The sequence below is a fragment of the Oncorhynchus gorbuscha genome, linkage group LG07 (assembly GCF_021184085.1).
Source record: "Oncorhynchus gorbuscha isolate QuinsamMale2020 ecotype Even-year linkage group LG07, OgorEven_v1.0, whole genome shotgun sequence".
In the NCBI taxonomy this organism is placed as follows: Eukaryota; Metazoa; Chordata; class Actinopteri; order Salmoniformes; family Salmonidae; genus Oncorhynchus; species Oncorhynchus gorbuscha.
The window spans coordinates 69,777,248-69,798,840 of NC_060179.1; the positions used below are offsets into that span (position 1 = coordinate 69,777,248).

A 21,593-nucleotide genomic window follows, 5' to 3' on the forward strand; every position below is an offset into this window, starting at 1 on the left:
GTAAGCACTGCATTCACGGTAAACACAGCATTCACGGTAAACACAGCATTCACGGTAAACACAGCATGTCGGCTTTACATTTCTAGCGCGCAATCTGTAACGCTTCAGTCATACAGACTGAACAGAGCTCTAACTGTAAATTAAATGCTCTAGCTACAGTGGTGTTGGTGATGTCTGCATCTGGACCATGGGATACTTGGTAGTTGAGGTGAGTTTCCTTTTTACTATATAAAGCGCTTTGAGGGTCTGGAAAAGCGTTACATATACAATCAATTAAAAACGTATTAGAACTCTTTTGCTTGGTTATCAGCATTTCTTCATGACAATGACAACTTCGATGTGTGCCAAAAAAATAGCTCTGTTTATGGTGAAGGGAAGGTCTACACATAAAAATAGAATGTTGACTTGACTGGGAATGTCCGCTCTAATAGTTATATTTATATGGGCTTTCATAGGACTTGCTTTGGCTGGTTGCCATAAAGATATCTAAGGGAGAAGGATATGTGTGAGATATTCAAGAGATATTTGTGAGCAGGAAACAGTACAGAATTATATACTATACTCATATACTATACTATAGATTATCTTTGGCCTCAAAAAGAAAGGATAAACTTTGGAAACATTAGCATCAACTCTTCTTATCAACTCGGACATCAGTGCTTTAAAGAAAAACATATAGATATGCTTACATTAGACTTCAAAAACCCCAACTAACCCTTTCTCGAAGCCCCAATTTAATACAATATGGCTATAATATGTATAAAAATAAATTTTTGCTACTATTAAAACAGAGCCCTGAGGGTTTTCATGGTCTTGTCTGATAATATCTGTCATTTCCACTTCCTGTCACAGGACATCAATCTCCTTGGGTGAATTCAGGGACGTGAAGCACTCTGAACGTTGCAGATAGAAATAGAATGAATAGACCTGATGCAATTCCCTATTCGTATATATGACAATCATTTCTGTTCTGCACGATATATTTCTATCTATGTTACAGCCTTCTGAACAGGCCCCTTCTTTCTTTACCAGTTCCATTCTGTTATTTTCTGTTGGCAGGGAGTTACCGCCATAGATTTGACTGTCAGGAAGTTATCTCCATAAGCTCCATAGGGACTAATTCAATTCTATTGCGAGTGTTGTTTTCATTTGGCAACAAACGGAAGAAAACAAATAGAAAAGACTCATTGGGCTTGTCAAATAAAAAACGCAAATTTCCAATTTCTGTTGCACTGAATTAGGGTCCTAATGAACACGACCCTAGCAAGCCACACCAACCATCACCTCAGATGTCTGTTCGTTCGTTTCCTCAATCCCCAGTCCCCCACCCACTAAAATGTCAGGTCTCCCTCCGAAAAATCCGGAGAATATTTTTTTCTCTTCCACATATGGAAGATTGAAGGGCCCTTAGTCCTGATTGGCTGGCTGTGGTGAAAGCCCCCAGCTCATTGGATCCACCATTGACCCAATCCCCAATTCCTGCGCTCTCATTGGCTTCTGTCTCTCAGTGGTTCTTTTCCACCCAATCCCAGCTCTCGTCACTGTCCTTCCTGTTTTTCTCAGCCTCGATGATTTCCCGGTAGCGCCGGCGGAAGAAACCCATCTGGGAAAGGGGGAAGGAGAGGAGGATGACAAGGAGAGGGGAGAGAATAAAACCACTTGTTGTTAGCTCAGGGTCAGTGGTGAGGTGTAGTGGCCAGATGTTTAACCTCTTAAGATTTACACGTCTCTATTCCATTATCTCTGCTCATATGGGCATCAACAATCAACAGTTTCTAGAATCTCAGGTGCAAAGGTTAGGGAGTGAGATGGACCTATGGCCAGATGTTTGACTCATGTCAGTTGTTCTTAGGGTCAGCGGTTTCATATTGTTTGTATGTACGGTAAAATATACTGTAGGACAGTGAAAGACTGACTGTAAAGGTAGGAGGAGAGGGTGTGCTAGCAGTGGGTCGGATTCAAACCCTCGCTTGCACTGGTGCATGCATCCCTGAGGCAGTGGCTTAGACCGCTAGACCACTCCAGGAGCCATCGTAGGCAGTTGTTCTAAGGGCCAATGGGAAGGAGCATTTGCCAGTGAGGTGAACCTACGGCCAGATGTTTGACCTGTTAAGATTTCCCAGTCTCTATTACACTGGCCACCAGGCAGCAACCACCAGGATAGAACCACATTGAATGAAGTTCCAGGCTTCCTTTGCAGGAGATCCACTGTTGAGGCCTTTTGCTCCATTAGGAGCTCAAAGTGAGCTTCCGGGCCCTGCTGTTGTGGTGTCTTCCTTGTGCTTCTCATGTTTTCTATTGTTTTATGTAGTTTCTACTATTCTAAATGTTTTATTTGATGATGATGTGCTGATTGTGTGTGGTACTGTCATGATGGTATGGTATGTTGTCTTTTCTCTCTCGCATTGATTTCATTCATATATCTCGATTGACCAGACCGTTTATTGATACAGACCTCTAGGCTGCGTCTCAAATGGCACCCTATTTCCGACAGACGTAGGATCTTAATTTGAGCCAGTTTGCTACAGCAGAAAAATAATCCTGTAGCAACATGAAACTGAATTATTATGTGGATTATAATTAATGGACATTTTTTTTAGGGGTTGATACAGTTTGTGGAAATTCTACAAACTTTAGAAGCCTTTTTTGAACCTTGAATACACTACAAGTTTGCATTTCCTGCTGGCAGGAAAATTCTCAGCAACAACAGAGTGATCATATTAAGCTCTTACATATGTACATACAGTATTGCACTACTTCTGACCAGAGCCCTATGGGATTCCCTATGGACCCTGGTCAAAAGTGGGGCACTATATAGGGAATAGGGTGCCATTTGGGACACCTCTGCCTCACAGGAATTTCCAGAAAAAGGAAAATAGTGGACATGGCGCTTGTAAGAGGGGTTTATTTTGGCAGGGTGCAAAGACCTGGGCAAAGGGAGGGGGGATGGCTGGTGTCTCACACACACACACACACACACACACACACACACACACACACACACACACACACACACACACACACACACACACACACACACACACACACACACACACACACACACACACACACACACACACACACACACACACACACACACACACAGAGGATATCCCAGGACCAGCATTCCAGGGTTTAGTCATGGTATTCCCTTTGGGGAAAAAATAAGGGAGTAGGAAAAGAGGAAAAGAATAGGAGTTTTGTGTGAAGAGATTTAAGAGGGGGGGGCCTCTTGTCTGGACATCAGTGTGATTGCCATTTCCCCTTTCTTTCATGTGTGTGTCTGCTTGACTGTGTGTGTGTGTGTGTGTGCGTGGTATGTATGGTTGGTGTAAATTATAGTGAGTTCCCTGTATTGTTCCTGGGATGGTTGTTATAGACTGGCCAAGAGCACCTCCCCTGTGACTGACTGCATGCCACTCTAATCCAAGAGAAGCAGCACTTCACAACTGGACTCTGTGTGAACCATCTCTGGACAACGTAGCACTGACAAAGGCTTGATGGCTGAAATGTGTTCATTGCGACTGCTGATAATAATTCAAAGTCATACTTTATTTGAGAGTGCTGACTGTCTTTTTCAGAAGAAATGTAGCACTGCCACAGACAAACCAAGAGGCTCTACACAAATTGCCTAATGTAGCATGTTGTTTAACGAGCTTACGTATTAGCACAGGGAGAAAATGTTCCTCTGACAATATGCCAAATGACATTAGCCAATGATGGCGACATTATACCAGGGCTCTCCGACCCTGTTCCTGGAGAGCTACAGTCATGTAGGTTTTTGCTCCAACCCTAATCTAGCGCACCTGATTCTAATAATTAGCTGGTTGATAAGCTGAATCATTTTAGTTACAACTGGGTTTGGTGTGAAAACCTACAGGAGGGTAGTTCTCCAGGAACAGGGTTGGAATGAAAACCTACTGGAAAGTAGTTCTCCAGGAACAGGGTTGGAGTGAAAACCTACTGGAGGATAGTTCTCCAGGAACAGGGTTGGAGTGAAAACCTACTGGAGGATAGTTCTCCAGGAACAGGGTTGGAGTGAAAACCTACAGGAGGGTAGTTCTCCAGGAACAGGGTTGGAGTGAAAACCTACAGGAGGGTAGTTCTCCAGGAACAGGGTTGGAGTGAAAACCTACTGGAGGGTAGTTCTCCAGGAACAGGGTTGGAGTGAAAACCTACTGGAGGATAGTTCTCCAGGAACAGGGTTGGAGTGAAAACCTACTGGAGGGTAGTTCTCCAGGAACAGGGTTGGAGTGAAAACCTACTGGAGGATAGTTCTCCAGGAACAGGGTTGGAGTGAAAACCTACTGGAGGATAGTTCTCCAGGAACAGGGTTGGAGTGAAAACCTACTGGAGGGTAGTTCTCCAGGAACAGGGTTGGAGTGAAAACCTACTGGAGGATAGTTCTCCAGGAACAGGGTTGGAGTGAAAACCTACTGGAGGATAGTTCTCCAGGAACAGGGTTGGAGAGCCCTACATTATACATTACCATGACACAAACTACAGCAATTAAAGATAGTGCCATTAAGTGGTGAGGAAACTAATTATGTAAATTAGAGATAATTATGATAATTATCATAGGAAAAATGTGTCAAATTAGTAAATGACAGGGTACAGTCCTTAATGACCCCAGCCTTGATTACTTTGTGTTAGAACTTGGAGTTGTGGTTAACGTTTTGACCTGGATACAGGTCAACCAGAGTTGGAGGCTACAGTGTAGACTAGAGCACGATGAGGGTGTGTTTGCCAGTTAGAGGGGAGGTGTTCTAGGCTATAGTCTAAAACAATATGAGGGACAAACACCTCCCAATAACAACGCAATAACCAAGTATAGTCCATACTATTCGCTGTACTGCAGAAGACAATGTGTGTTTGTGTGTGTGTGTGTGTTACCTTCCAGAGCAGCACAGCCAGCAGTAGGAAGATGAGTATTCCCACCAGCAGGCTGATGGCAATGATCCAACCAACAACATAGCCCCTTGGCTCCTGGCTGTGGAGCGCCTCGAACACCAGCTGCAACACAACAAGAATACAGTCAAGCATCAAACACAGACACACAGAGACATCCAGCCAACCACTTAGCTCATCGGCTCCTGGAACACCACCTAAAACACAACAAGAATACAGTCAAGCATCAAACACAGACACACAGAGACATCCAGCCAACCACTTAGCTCATCGGCTCCTGGAACACCAGCTGCAACACAACAAGAATACAGTCAAGCATCAAACACAGACACACAGAGACATCCAGCCAACCACTTAGCTCATCGGCTCCTGGAACACCACCTAAAACACAACAAGAAGACAAATAGACTTAGACGTACAGACACAACAAGACTACAGTCAAACACAAATATATACACTAACACTCATCTGGAAAATATTAATTGTTTCCGAAACATTATGTATACCTACAACTATGCTAACTTTCCTGAGTGATGGAAATGTGAAAGATGGGAAATTCGAGGCTACAGAAAAGATTACATTGGAAACACAGAGAAATACTGTACACAAACCAAGATCAAATTACAACACAGACAGACACACGGACACAGAGACAAGTTTAAAATAAAACCTAGAGACCTGCTCAACTGTGTCTCATTATCTAGAAATGCCAAAGATCCAAAGCTCTCTATGAGAACTGTATCAGTCTATATCTGACAGACAAATCAGACCACGGAAGACATTCCCATTGGACTGTGGCCGAATACCAAAGGGCACCCTGTTCCCTAAAGAGTGCACAAATTTTGACCAGGGCCCAATCAGAGCTGGTCAAAAGTAGTGCACTATGTAGGGAATAGGGTGCTATTTGGGATGTAGACACAGTGGGAATATCTTCTACGGTCTGGTGGAGTTTAAGAGAATCAAATGTTATTGGTCACATACACATATTTAGCAGATGTTATTGCAGGTGTAGTGAAATGCTTGTGTTGCTAGCTGCAAAAGTGCAGTAGTATCTAACAATTCACGACAATACACACAAATCTAAAAGTAAAAGAATGGAATTAAGAAATATATAAATATTAGGACGATCAGTGTCGGAGTGGCATTGACTAAAATACAGTAGAATAGAATACAGTATATACAGTCCATATGAAATGACTAAAACAGGATGTAAACATTATTAAGGTGACTAGTGTTCCATTTTCAATGTGACCAGTGATTCCATGTCTATGTATATAAGGCAGCAGCCTCTAAGGTGCAGGGTTGAATGACGACTGCGTGATGATGCCATTTCCTGGTTGATAATAGTGTCTGCTGTGAAATGTCTTACTTTTTAAACAGGCTCACGGGAAGTTCCTTTTTGGAACAATAGTGAGAGTATTACTTGGTCTCTGTCCCAAATGGCACCCTATTCCATTTAAAGTGCACTACTTTTGACCAGGACCCATAGGGCTCTGGTCAAAGCCCTAGTCAAAAGTAGTGTGCACTACAGGGAATAGGGTGCCATTTGGAATGCAAGCTTGACTGTGTCAGAGACTGGAATGTCTGGAGGACTATTCCAAGGTGACTTTTAAAAGGAGTTGGATGAAGCAAGAATGTCTGAGAAAGATAGAGGATCCCATGGCGTTATATGATTTCAAATCAATCATACAATTGCAGCATTCTTGTTCTAATCTAAGAAAAGAGTAGAATATTCTGTTGCATAAAATACCTGTTACCCATCTACATTTGAAGTGTTTAGTTATTTCATTGTACATGTGAACGTATTTCAAAACATGAATCAAATCAATCCTACTATTGCATCATCCTCACACAGTAAGGCCACAGATCATATTCTGCTGCACATTATGTGATACGAATCAAAATTGGAGCTGTGTATATAGCCATTTCAGTGTATATGACATGAGATTTTAAAACAACATTGAAACTACTGTATAGTCAGCTCATTTATGAATTTAAGAGAACTGGTTTGTTAAATTCAAAGGAGAACTTCATAACAAACATTCTCCGTCTGCACAAACAGACAGTCTGATCCCACTATAAATTATAGGTCTAAGTCATTTTTGCCTGCTTCTCATGACATTAATTCACAATGACCCACTAAATTATCTGTGTTTACTCTGACAAAATCCTTAGTTGACTTAACTCTTCATAATTTAGCTAAGTTCCAACCTCCAAGGCCAGAGAGGGAGTGAGCCTAAATATTGTCTCTGGAGGGAAGACGTGGTCTCAAACACGCGCACACACACACTACTATAGGTGGCAACCAGACAGTGTGTGTTTGTGTCTGTGCTTGATTGAGCTTGCCTGGCTTAATGGACCAATTGAACTGCAAAGCTCGCCCATCTGACACTCCAGGCAGGCTAGAGCAAACAATCAAAATATGGAAGAAAGATCAGCGATAGTGTTTGAACCCAGTGCAGGAAACCCTTCTCCTGTCCCTCCATCCTAGACATCAGGCTTCCACAATAACACACCATTCCAACTGGAATATATGGTGCATAGCGAAAAGGAAAATGACCATGAAATATGGAAGAATTTCACCTCTTTAAACTGTAACGTGTTCCGTTAAGAATACTGTCAGGATATGTCCCAAATGGCACCCTATTCCTGATATGGTGCACTACTTCTGTGATCAAAAGTACGAGCACTATATATGGAATAGGGTGCCATTTGGGATGCGTACGCAGCGTTATCAAGAGTGTTTCACCGTGTGAGACTCCAGTCCTCATGGGATAAGGATGCAAATGTGGCATGAAAAATGCAACACCGGCCTAACAACAGACAGAGACCTAGAAGGTGACTAGGATAAATCTTCTTTAACTGTCACTCCTCCTGAACACTTTCCCACATTTGTAAAAAAAAAAAATCCATTGTGTAATTCTGCCTTCTGTCATTACGAATGCCAAATCACTTGTGTGTGTGCAATGGGAACGTATGTTACCTTCTGATCTGTACTCTGACTGACTCCAGCTGAGTTTGTGCTGAGCTAACAACGTTGAAAAAATGTCTATGCCTACGGGTACTAAAAACTTAAGGAACCATTTAAGGCGAGTATTTTGTTCTCCCATCATTTACCAGGGCCTGTTTGCATGGCATGGGTGATAAACTAAATCTTGTCAGCTGTTGATAAGTAGCAGGCTTGCTGGGAAAAGGGCCCCATCGCAGTAAAGATAAACCAAGACTACTCCACCCCAAGGGAGCACAGGAACCTACGCTAGGAGATGGAGCTACGAGCTGGGGCCTGGAGGTCATCAATATAATCAGCTGAGAGGATCTGGGATGAGGGGATGCCGAGCGCTCGTCACTTCATTCCACTGGTCCACAGGCACATCCAATCACTCAACGCAAAGGCCTGCTGCCCTGTGTGAGTGTATGTGTATGTGTGTGTATGTGTGTGTATATATATATATGTGTATATATATATATGTGTGTGTGTGTGTGTGTGTGTGTGTGTGTGTGTGTGTGTGTGTGTGTGTGTGTGTGTGTGTGTGTGTGTGTGTGTGTGTGTGTGTGTGTGTGTGTGTGTGTGTGTGTGTGTGTGTGTGTGTGTGTGTGCTACCCTGCTGTCCTTGAGGACTCACCCTCCCCAAAATACAACCCCCATGACATCCAGGTTGAGCTAGTTTCCTGCCACCAGCTGCTCCCCAGGCTTAAATCAAGATTCAGCTTCTAGATTCACCCTTCAAGGCTGGCTGAGGTACAACACCTAATAGTATTAAACTGGCTGTCTCACTGACATCATGTTGTGTCTACTACATGCTGAAACTGATCCCCTCAAACATGCTGATTGGGTCACACATACTCTAAAGTGCTTTGCAGTAATACATCTGTGTGAGTGATGTTCTTACTGAAGTGTCTTCTGATAGGCCCTCTGGTACCTCCATGGCCCTCCCGTCCACTCTCACATTACCCCTCGTCACGAACTGGATCAACGACGAGCTGTCCTATAGGTGTGTGAGGAGAAGGGGGAAGGGGGATAAATAGAAGGTGAGCGGGGGTTTAATACAACTTCCTTTAGATCCATAATGCAATACCAATATACTTGTGTAATAACCATGTACAGTAACAATGTAATAATCATGTACAGTAACAATGTAATAATCATGTAATAACCATGTAACAACCATGTAACAATGTCATATGTAACAACCATGTAACAATGTCATATGTAATAACCATGTAACAATGTCATATGTAATAACCATGTAACAACCATGTAACAACCATGTAACAATGTCATATGTAACAACCATGTAACAACCATGTAACAATGTCATACGTAACAACCATGTAACAATGTCATATGTAATAACCATGTAACAACCATGTAACAATGTCATATGTAATAACCATGTAACAACCATGTAACAATGTCATACGTAATAACCATGTAACAATGTCATATGTAATAACCATGTAACAACCATGTAACAATGTCATATGTAATAACCATGTAACAACCATGTAACAATGTCATACGTAATAACCATGTAACAATGTCATATGTAATAACCATGTAACAATGTCATACGTAATAACCATGTAACAACCATGTAACAATGTCATATGTAATAACCATGTAACAACCATGTAACAATGTCATATGTAACAACCATGTAACAACCATGTAACAATGTCATACGTAATAACCATGTAACAACCATGTAACAATGTCATATGTAATAACCATGTAACAACCATGTAACAATGTCATATGTAACAACCATGTAACAATGTCATATGTAACAACCATGTAACAACCATGTAACAATGTCATACGTAATAACCATGTAACAACCATGTAACAATGTCATATGTAATAACCATGTAACAACCATGTAACAATGTCATACGTAATAACCATGTAACAATGTCATATGTAATAACCATGTAACAATGTCATATGTAATAACCATGTAACAATGTCATACGTAATAACCATGTAACAATGTCATACGTAATAACCATGTAACAATGTCATATGTAATAACCATGTAACAATGTCATACGTAACAACCATGTAACAATGTCATATGTAACAACCATGTAACAATGTCATACGTAATAACCATGTAACAACCATGTAACAATGTCATACGTAATAACCATGTAACAATGTCATATGTAATAACCATGTAACAACCATGTAACAATGTCATACGTAATAACCATGTAACAATGTCATATGTAATAACCATGTAACAACCATGTAACAACCATGTAACAATGTCATACGTAATAACCATGTAACAATGTCATATGTAATAACCATGTAACAATGTCATATGTAATAACCATGTAACAATGTCATATAATAATCCTGTAGGTTCATGCTCTACAACATCCGCAGAGTACGACCCTGCCTCACACAGGAAGCGGCGCAGGTCCTAATCCAGGCACTTGTCATCTCCCGTCTGGATTACTGCAACTCGCTGTTGGCTGGGCTCCCTGCCTGTGCCATTAAACCCCTACAACTCATCCAGAATGCCGCAGCCCGTCTAGTGTTCAACCTTCCCAAGTTCTCTCACGTCACCCCGCTCCTCCGCTCTCTCCACTGGCTTCCAGTTGAAGCTCGCATCCGCTACAAGACCATGGTGCTTGCCTACGGAGCTGTGAGGGGAACGGCACCTCAGTACCTCCAGGCTCTGATCAGGCCCTACACCCAAATAAGGGCACTGCGTTCATCCACCTCTGGCCTGCTCGCCTCCCTACCACTGAGGAAGTACAGTTCCCGCTCAGCTCAGTCAAAACTGTTCGCTGCTCTGGCTCCCCAATGGTGGAACAAACTCCCTCACGACGCCAGGACAGCGGAGTCAATCACCACCTTCCGGAGACACCTGAAACCCCACCTCTTTAAGGAACACCTAGGATAGGATAAAGTAATCCTTCTCACCCCCTCCCCCCTTAAAATATTTAGATGCACTATTGTAAAGTGGTTGTTCCACTGGATGTCATAAGGTGAATGCACCAATTTGTAAGTCGCTCTGGATAAGAGCGTCTGCTAAATGACTTAAATGTAAATGTAAATGTAATAATCATGTAACAATGTCATATGTAATAACCATGTAACAATGTCATATGTAATAATCATGTAATAACCATGTAACAATGTCATATGTAATAACCATGTAACAATGTCATATGTAATAACCATGTAACAATGTCATATGTAATAATCATGTAACAATGTCATATGTAATAATCATGTAACAATGTCATATGTAATAACCATGTAACAATGTCATATGTAATAACCATGTAACAATGTCATATGTAATAATCATGTAACAATGTCATATGTAATAATCATGTAACAATGTCATATGTAATAACCATGTAACAATGTCATACGTAACAACCATGTAACAATGTCATATGTAACAACCATGTAACAATGTCATACGTAATAACCATGTAACAATGTCATATGTAATAACCATGTAACAATGTCATATGTAACAACCATGTAACAATGTCATATGTAATAACCATGTAACAATGTCATATGTAACAACCATGTAACAATGTCATATGTAACAACCATGTAACAATGTCATACGTAACAACCATGTAACAATGTCATATGTAACAACCATGTAACAATGTCATACGTAACAACCATGTAACAATGTCATATGTAACAACCATGTAACAATGTCATACGTAATAACCATGTAACAACCATGTAACAATGTCATACGTAATAACCATGTAACAATGTCATATGTAATAACCATGTAACAACCATGTAACAATGTCATACGTAATAACCATGTAACAATGTCATATGTAATAACCATGTAACAACCATGTAACAACCATGTAACAATGTCATACGTAATAACCATGTAACAATGTCATACGTAATAACCATGTAACAATGTCATATGTAATAACCATGTAACAATGTCATATGTAATAACCATGTAACAATGTCATATGTAATAACCATGTAACAATGTCATATGTAATAATCATGTAACAACCATGTAACAATGTCATATGTAATAATCATGTAAGAACCATGTAACAATGTCATATGTAATAATCGTGTAACAACCATGTAACAATGTCATATGTAATAATCATGTAACAACCATGTAACAATGTCATATGTAATAATCATGTAACAATGTCATATGTAATAATCATGTAACAATGTCATATGTAATAACCATGTAACAATGTCATATGTAATAACCATGTAACAATGTCATATGTAATAATCATGTAACAATGTCATATGTAATAATCATGTAACAACCATGTAACAATGTCATATGTAATAATCATGTAACAACCATGTAACAATGTCATATGTAATAATTGTGTAACAACCATGTAACAATGCCATATGTAATAATCATGTAACAACCATGTAACAATGTCATATGTTATAACCATGCAACAACCATGTAACAATGTCATATGTAATAACCATGCAACAACCATGTAACAATGTCATATGTAATAACCATGTAACAATGTCATATGTAATAATCATGTAACAACCATGTAACAATGTCATATGTAATAACCATGTAACAATGTCATATGTAATAATCATGTAACAACCATGTAACAATGTCATATGTTATAACCATGCAACAACCATGTAACAATGTCATATGTAATAACCATGCAACAACCATGTAACAATGTCATATGTAATAATCATGTAACAACCATGTAACAGTGTCATATGTAATAATCATGTAACAACCATGTAACAATGTCATATGTAATAATCGTGTAACAACCATGTAACAATGTCATATGTAATAATCGTGTAACAACCATGCAACAATGTCATATGTAATAATCGTGTAACAACCATGTAACAATGTCATATGTAATAACCATGTAACAACCATGTAACAATGTCATATGTAATAACCATGTAACAATGTCATATGTAATAATCGTGTAACAACCATGTAACAATGTCATATGTAATAACCATGTAACAACCATGTAATAATTATGTAACAACCATGTAATAATTATGTAACAACCATGTAATAATCATGTAACAACCATGTAATAATTATGTAATAACCATGTGCATACCCGATTCAGTATCTCTGTGTTTAGTAGAAGTTTCACATCTATACTGATAGCATCCTCTTTGGTCTGGGATCCTAGAGTACATGAGATAGTTAAACATGCTCTCCCTGGCCGGTCACAATCCTGTTGGAGAGAGAGATGAGGTGGAGAGACAGTGAGAGGGGGAATTGGGAGAGAAAGAGAGAGAGCGAGCGAGATGGAGCGAGAGAGGAAGGATAGGGATTGAGAGAGAGAAAGAGACAGAGAAAGAGAGAGTAAGAAGGGGGGATATAGAGCGGGAGCGAGAGAGAGAGAAGTGGAGAGAGAAGGGGGCGAGAGATAGGGACACAGAGAGAGAAAGAATGGGGGATAGAGAGCGGGAGCGAGAGAGAGAGAGAGAGAAGTGGAGAGAGGGACACAGAGAGAGAAAGGGGGAATGGAGAGCATGAGAGAGGGAGAGAGGACAGAGAGAGAAAGAAGGAGAGAGAGGTGAACAGTTGTTACACTACAACACACATCATACATCAGCAGGGGAAATACCTTCAGTGAACCCTAAAACTCCACTGACTGTGACTGTCCCAAGTGTGTGTGGAAGTGTGTGTGCATGCATCTGTATGTTTGCATATGAGTGCGTCTGTGTGTGAAACTTTCTCTCTTTGTGCCTATGTGTGTGTGTGTGTGTTTCTCTCTCTGTGTCTGTGTTGTGTATTTCTCTCTGTGTCTGTGTTATGCGTTTCTCTCTCTGTGTCTGTGTTGTGTATTTCTCTCTCTGTGTCTGTGTTATGCGTTTCTCTCTCTGTGTCTGTGTTGTGTGTTTCTCTCTCTGTGTCTGTTTTGTCTATTTCTCTCTCTGTGTCTGTTTTGTGTATTTCTCTCTCTGTGTCTGTTTTGTGGATTTCTCTCTCTGTGTCTGTGTTATGTGTTTCTCTCTCTGTGTCTGTGTTGTGTGTTTCTCTCTCTGTGTCTGTGTTGTGTGTTTCTCTCTGTATGCGTGTGTGTTTATTTACCAGGACCCTGCGGCCAGACTTGGTGAAGAAGGCGAAGATGGTGTGGAAGATATTCTCTCTGTCCTGGGGGATGGTACAGGGCTGGGGGTTCCTGTGGGGGGTACAGTTCCCTCGCCCCTCCGCCACCTGGGGAGATGGAGGGAGAGGGGGAGAGAGGAGGGGGAGGTTGAGGGAGGAGAGGGAGGACAGGAGTTGGAGAGAGAAATCTCTCAGAATTGTTCAACAATATACACATTCTACAAGTAAGTAATAACAGAGGACTCTCCTGAGAGCCCAATAATTTTATTTTTAAGACCCACTGATGTTCATACAAATATATTTCTCATAATGCTAAAGGTTTAACAATATGTTTATTGGTTTAACATGATTTTTACTTGTTTTAAAAAGTACAAGGACTGGGTGCCTGTGGGACCGTCGGTGAGTGAAGAGAAAAGTCTGACTCTGGTTCATTGGACTCGGCCTTCAGCTTGTAGGGGTCCCCAGGGTGTGAGCTTGAGAGTGTGGATGTGGAGACTGTCTCTGTCCCAAATGGGAACCTACTTCCTATATAGTGCTCTGGTCAAAAGTAGTACACTATATAGGGAGTAGGCTGCCATTTGGGATGCAAGCCTGTCTATCAGGCATACTGTCACCTATTCCTGCTGATGTCCCAGGATTATGGGTCTTAGGGGTTGAGAGGAAGTTCTGTCCCCCAGCAGGAGAGCAGGAGGTGGGGGTAGAAAACGACAGACGGTGCCGCTCCCTGACAGGTTTCCCATATGGAGTGATTTAGAGCCAGGGTGGTTTATCACCACCAACCATACCCCCAGGGAACACTTCCCCTTTCCTCTCTCTGCTTACCCTTTCCTCTGCCTCCCCCATATCTCTCTCTTTGTCGCTCTTTCTTTCTCCCTCCCCCACCATTTCTCTCTCTCTACTATCCCTCTTTTTCTCCCTCTGACTCGCTCCACGCTCTGTTTCTCTCTCTCCATCTCTCCCCGATCCTTCGCTTTCTCCCCCTCTCATCCCCTTTTTTGATCTCTCCATCTCTACCCGACCTCTCTCTCTCTCTCTCTCTCTCTCTCTCTCTCTCTCTCTCTCTCTCTCTCTCTCTCTCTCTCTCTCTCTCTCTCTCTCTCTCTCTCTCTCTCTCTCTCTCTCTCTCTCTCTCTCTCTCTCCCTCTCTCACCCTCTCTCACCCTCTCTCACCCTCTCTCACCCTCTCTCTTATCCAGAAGGGGAAGTGTCCTATAACCTCTCCATTGTCTGTTTTATACCACCCACTACCTCTGCCCCTTCAGAGCACTATTTTATTCTATCTACAATCGCTACACTTTTATGACTTTGGGCTTAACTGTCCAGGGTATCCTGTGTTTTTGTTACTTCAATCCACTGCCTGAGAAAGAGTCATGTCTGTGACCCAAATGGCACTCTGTTCCCTATATAGGGCACTACTTTTTCGGGAATAGGATGCCATTTTGGACAGACAATATCATTCATACAGTGGGCTAACTTTAACTCTGTCTGTTAGATGAGAGAGAGAGAATGAGAGCGATAAAGAATGAGAGAGAAAGAGAGAGAAGAGAGAAAGAGAGAGAGAAGAGAGAGAAAGAGGAGAGAAGAGAGAGAGAAAGAGAAGGAGAGAGAAGAGAGAAGAGAGAAGAGAGAGAGAGAGAGAGAGAGAGAGAGAGAGAGAGAGAGAGACTCCCTGCTGGAAGAGAATTTAATGGTATGAATTCTGAATAGATTGATGGTATGTTTAGTTTCCCTAGAGTAAGGGCCACAGCTCATTTTGCTGTGATACATTATATCAATAAAGACATTGTTGACTCTCAAAAGCTGGTTTTGTTTTAATAATGACTGCATCATTATTGTACATGAAAAAACAATGTTGTTTCTGGCGTCAGTGTGTAGCCCACCATTTGGTGCCAGACAGGTGTTGGACTAATTGACCAATTATGTTTATTTATTTTGTATCCATTGCTACCAGATTCTTAGTTAATACCAATCAAATCTCAGGTAAGTATAATCTTAAACCGAGCTCCTAAATAAAGGGTTGCCTTTATCTCTACACTGAAATCTATACGTTAGGGTGAATGTAAGATCATGACTGGAAATCAAACAAACTGCAACGCGCCAAGTTTTCTTGCTCGTTTTTCTTGCATGTTTATTTTGTCTGTTAATAGATGTCTGTCACGCTGAAATACAGTATAAGGAGAACATCTCACTGTAAAATCCTTATCCATATAGGACAGAGAGACTACATATTCAGTGTTAATTAACACAGACAAAGGGTGTATCCAAAATGGCACCCTATTCCCTATGTAGTGCAGTACTTTTGACCAGGGCCCCAGTTTCTGATCGATGTGACTCCATATCTACGTTGGGGATGTTATAGAATAGTAGAATGATCTGCAGGTGTCCCATTACCCCCTGTTTTCCCCGCCATCTCCCCGTTAGTTCCATGCAAGCTATCTGATCCTTCCAAGTGATTCCAGATGTGGTGACGCAGGGTGGGATACGGTCTGCAGTCTCTGCTCCAGTCCTCCCATTCACACAGTCAACACAATTAACAGGTTGAGCTCTCCCCTGATCTACCTATAATACAGGGGTTATGATAACACAGCACCCACTGAGGATATGGAGTTTCTCAGCCTAAATGAGACACTGCTGTTCTGAAACAAAATGGTCGCCCAGCCAGGCTAGCTATAGTAGCTGTATCAACATTTCTTTCCCCTTTATAGATTTTTTGGGGGCCTCAAAAGGTGCCTCGCACTGTTCTAACAGGTCCTGTGTTCCATGACCCGAGACAGATAAACTAGCAGCTTGTATTAAAGTGTTTGCTACTGTGGATCCAGAGCACTCGGCCATGAAGGCAAACAAGAGTGATAGACTTCATTCTGTAGGATAAAGGCAACAAAGGATGTGGATGGCCTGTAGGTCGATAAACCAATAAATAACGCCAGAGGTACTAATGTTTGGGCGAATGGGTAAATAGTGTGGGGAGACTGCTGTTGGACATATAGACAGCGAAATAATGTTATGGGTCTCCCCTCTGAGCCTGGTTCTTGTCTAGATATCTTCCTTCTAGGAAGTTTTTCACTAGCCTTTTGATTGCCCTTTGAAGTCCAGGCTCGGTTAAGCATTAGCATGCTTCAGTTCGGCTGGCGCCTAGCTGAACATGGCTAGGCAAACCGAACGAATGTGCTCGCATAGTCCCTTAAAAGACCTTTGCTTGAAAAATGAGGAAAAAAGCGCCAATAGCACTATTTGTCCACTTTGAGATGCCGTAGACAATATACACTTCCTCAAAATTGTTAGAACTCAAGAAATCTGTCATTCATTTTGATGTTTTTGCCGAGGAGATCTCAGTCACGCAATTTTACATCTAACTAAGATGTTTAGTGCAGTATTTCTCAATAACAAATTGTGCATAAAAACGAGTCATCTCTCGTTTAATGACAAAAAATACTTTATTGATGAATCCCTACTGCTGACCAATCACCGTCCAAGGGGCGTAGACTTCGGCTACTGACCTTGGCTTGCCTCGAGAAAGAATGACGTGAGCCCGAACAGCCCAAAAAATACTTACCGAAGTCCAAAACAAACAAAAACGTCACAAAATACCGTCATGAGCCCTATTTGCACGGGACGAGAATTACTATAGAATGTCGGTTATGTAATTATTACCCCAGCATGTCCGTTTTTCCAGTGGACGATTCGGATGGGATTAGTTTTACCAAACTGCCCCTGCAATAATTTGTTTTCCTCATTCAAAATTGACCGCTATGAAGGAAACCTGGAGGCTCTCCAGGCGAGAAGATATTTCAAATATCTAGGAATATGCTGATATTGACCTGATGACTTTCAGTCAAAATAATAATGCATATCAATTCACTTCCTTCAACCTACGCAGACATTTAATTGACGTATTTTGCAATTGATCAATTCATTAGCACAATGTCGTCCACTTCATTATTTAAAAGAGAAGTATGGCACTAGGAAAGTTGATGTGACAAAACAGATCATTCATCTGTAGGCCATGTGCATAGCACTTTGTTTAAGCATCGATTTGTTCCCATGTTCTTACCCAAACTGGGTGCTCCACCTGTTAAACTCTGTAATATCCCTTAAAACACAGGAATGATGATTCACACAGGATAAGTATTATCAGAGGACCTGGGAGTTTTCTGAAAAACAGTAGGTTTTTAGGGCTGGGATAACAACCTTCCTGTAAAAATGAGTGACATGGCAGATTCGGACAGGACTAAAATGACGGATGTGGTGATGTGTGCTCGTGCACGTAATTCCATTACCTGAGCTGCCACAGTAAAACCGCCACAATAGGGCTATAATATATGCACAAACTGTTTTGGCTGGGAAGCATGCGGACGCCTTTGGTGTAAAGCACTTTGTAGAGTCTGCTGATGTAACAAGGACCGTATACATGAATCTGATTCATTTAATTTGATTGATAGACTGCTTTTGGATGGTTGGATTGGTAAATAATGTAGATACCGGTCGATCATTTGGACAGATGGATGGACAGGTAAAAAGACTGTTGTTGGCAGACAGGTAGGCCAGACTGAGGTACACACCTATGGTACGGTACACATCTGCCCTTTTGCCAACCAGATGGTTGATTGATAGACAGACAGATACATACATATATAGACAGATACATACATACATAGACAGATACATACATACATAGACAGATACATACATACATAGACAGATACATACATACAGACAGACAGACAGACAGACCTGTGAGTCCATGATGAGGAACATGTCGGCCCCATTGCCAGCCAGCCGGTTGGGGATCCTGATGTCCACTATGGAGCCAGGGAGCCTGCTGGGGCCATTGTTTATCACCTGGAAGAAGATGAGAAAGAGGGAAATATTAGGGAGAGAAATATTGTGGAGGGTAGAGAGAAATAGAAAGTCGGGGGTTAGAGAGGTAGAGAATTGAGGTTAGAGAGAGATGGTGTGGGCGGGGCCTAGCTCCACTCTCATTCCCCAGGCGCTCTCATTTGTTGACTTCTGTAACCGTAAAAGCCTTGGTTTCATGCATGTTAACATTAGAAGCCTCCTCCCTAAGTTTGTTTTATTCACTGCCCTAGCACACTCTGGCTTAGGAAGACCACCAAAAACCCTGAAAGTTCCATCCCTAACTAGATAGAAGATAGAACTGCCAAAGGGGGCGGAGTTGCAATCTAATGTAGGGATAGCCTGCAGAGTTCTGTCTTACTATCCAGGTCTGTGCCCAAACAATTTGAGCTTCTACTTTAAAAAATCCACCTCTCCAGAAACAAGTCTCTTACCGTTGGCGTTGCCCCCAGCTGTGCCCTGGACACCATATGCGAATTAATTGCCCCCCCCATCTATCTTCAGAGTTCGTTCTGTTAGGTGACCTAAACTGGGACATGCTTAACACCCCGGCCATCCTACAATCTAAGCTTGATGCTCTCAATCTCACTCAAATTATTAATGAACCCACCAGGTACAACCCTAAATCCATAAACACGGTCACCCTCATAGATATCATCCTAACCAAACTGCCCTCCAAATACCGCTGTCTTCAACCAGGATAGCAGCGATCACTGCCTTATTGCCTGCATCCGTAATGGGTCTGCGGTCAAGCGACCACCCCTCATCACTGTGAAACGCTCCCTAAAACACTTCTGCGAGCAGGCCATTCTAATCGACCTGGCCCGGGTATCCTGGAAGGATATTGACCTCATCCCGTCAGTAGAGGATGCCTGGTTGTTCTTTAAAAGTGCTTTCCTCACCATCTTAAATAAACATGCTCCATTCCAAAAAATTAGAACAAGGAATAGATATAGCCCTTGGTTCACTCCAGACCTGACTGCCCTTGACCAGCACAAAAACATCCTATGGCGTACTGCATTAGCATCGAATAGCCCCCACGATATGCAACTTTTCAGGGACGTTAGGAACCAATATACACAGGAAGTTAGGAAAGCAAAGGCTAGCTTTTTCAAACAGACATTTGCATCCTGTAGCACTAACTCCAAAAAGTTTTGTGACACTGTAAAGTCCATGGATAATAAGAGCACCTCCTCACAGCTGCCCACTGTACTGAGGCTAAGAAACACTGTCACCACCGATAAATTCGCAATAATTGAGAATTTCAATAAGCATTTTTCTACGGCTGACCATGCTCTCCACCTGGCTGCCCCGACCCCGGTCAACAGCCCTGCACCCCTCACTGCAACTTGCCCAAGCCTCCCCATTTCTCCTTCACCCAAATCCAGATAGCTGATGTTCTGAAAGAGTTGCAAAATCTGGACCCCTACAAATCAGCAGGGCTAGACAATCTGGACCCTCTTTGAAATTGTTGCAACCCCTATTACTAGCTTGTTCAACCTCCCTTTTGTATCATCTGAGATCCTCAAAGATTGGAAAGCGGCCGTGTTCATCCCCCTATTCAAAGGGGGAGACACTCTAGACCCAAACTGCTACAGACCTATATCTATCCCACCATGCCTTTCTAAGGTCTTCGAAAGCCAAGTTAACAAACAGATGTTAACATCATAAAACAAAGATGAATGTTTTATTTAGTAAATTACAAACAAGCAAAAAGTGAATACTGGCACTGGAGGCTCACAGGTGGTGATAAAACTGAAGGCGGCACACCTGAAATGCCACCTTCCACTATGCGGCCATTTCGAATTCCACCGTACCTTCTCCGCTATGCAATCTGGTTTCCGAGCTGGTATACGGGTGCACCTCAGCCACGCTCAAGGTCCTAAACGATATCATAACCACCATCGATAAGAGACAATACTGTGCAGCTGTTTTCATTGACCTGGCCAAGGCTTTCGACTCTGTCAATCACCATATTCTTATCGGCAGACTCAACAGCCGTGGCTTCTCAAAAGACTGCCTAGCCTGGTTCACCAACTACATCTCTGACAGAGTTCAGTGTGTCAAATCGGAGGGCCTGTTGTCCAGAACTCTGGCAGTCTCAATGGGGGTGCCACAGGGTTCAATCCTTGGGCCGACTCTTTTCTCTGTATAAATCAATGATGTCGCTCTTGCTGCTGGTGATTCTCTGATCCACCTGTACGCAGATGACACCATTCTGTATACTTCTGGCCCTTCTTCGGACACTGTTAACTAACCTCCAGACGAGCTTCAATGCCATACAACTCTCCTTCCGTGGCCTCCAACTGCTCTTAAATGCAAGCAAAACTAAATGCATACCCTTCAACCGATCGCTGCCCAAACCTACCCACCCGTCCAGCATCACTACTCTGGACGGTTCTGACTTAGAATATGTGGACAAATACAAATACCTAGGTGTCTGGTTAGACTGTAAACTCTCCTTCCAGACTCACATTAAGCATCTCCAATCCAAAATTAAATCTAGCATCCTTCACTCATGCTGCCTAACATACTCCAGTAAAATTTACTATCCTACCGATCCTTGACTTTGGCAATGTCATTTACAAAATAGCCTCCAACACTCTACTCAGCAAATCGGATGCAGTCTATCACAGTGCCGTCCGTTATTCTCACCAAAGCCCCACATACTACCCACCACTGCGACCTGTATGCTCTCGTTGACTGGCCCTCGCTTCA

The 21,593-nt window shown here is 42.0% G+C and overlaps 1 protein-coding gene across 1 annotated transcript in view; it reads right to left on the reverse strand.

The window, feature by feature from the left end:
• Positions 1-338: 338 nt before the first annotated feature.
• Positions 339-21,593, reverse strand: part of itga9 (integrin, alpha 9) — a 150,185-nt gene continuing 128,930 nt past the window's right edge. The window contains exons 23-28 of the mRNA XM_046357366.1: positions 18,753-18,860; positions 14,004-14,129; positions 13,021-13,140; positions 8,799-8,894; positions 4,894-5,013; positions 339-1,603 (exon numbers count right to left, since the gene is read on the reverse strand). Of these exons, the coding sequence (XP_046213322.1) occupies positions 1,505-1,603; positions 4,894-5,013; positions 8,799-8,894; positions 13,021-13,140; positions 14,004-14,129; positions 18,753-18,860 (669 nt within the window). The 3' untranslated portion in view covers positions 339-1,504. The remainder of the gene's footprint in view (positions 1,604-4,893; positions 5,014-8,798; positions 8,895-13,020; positions 13,141-14,003; positions 14,130-18,752; positions 18,861-21,593) is intronic.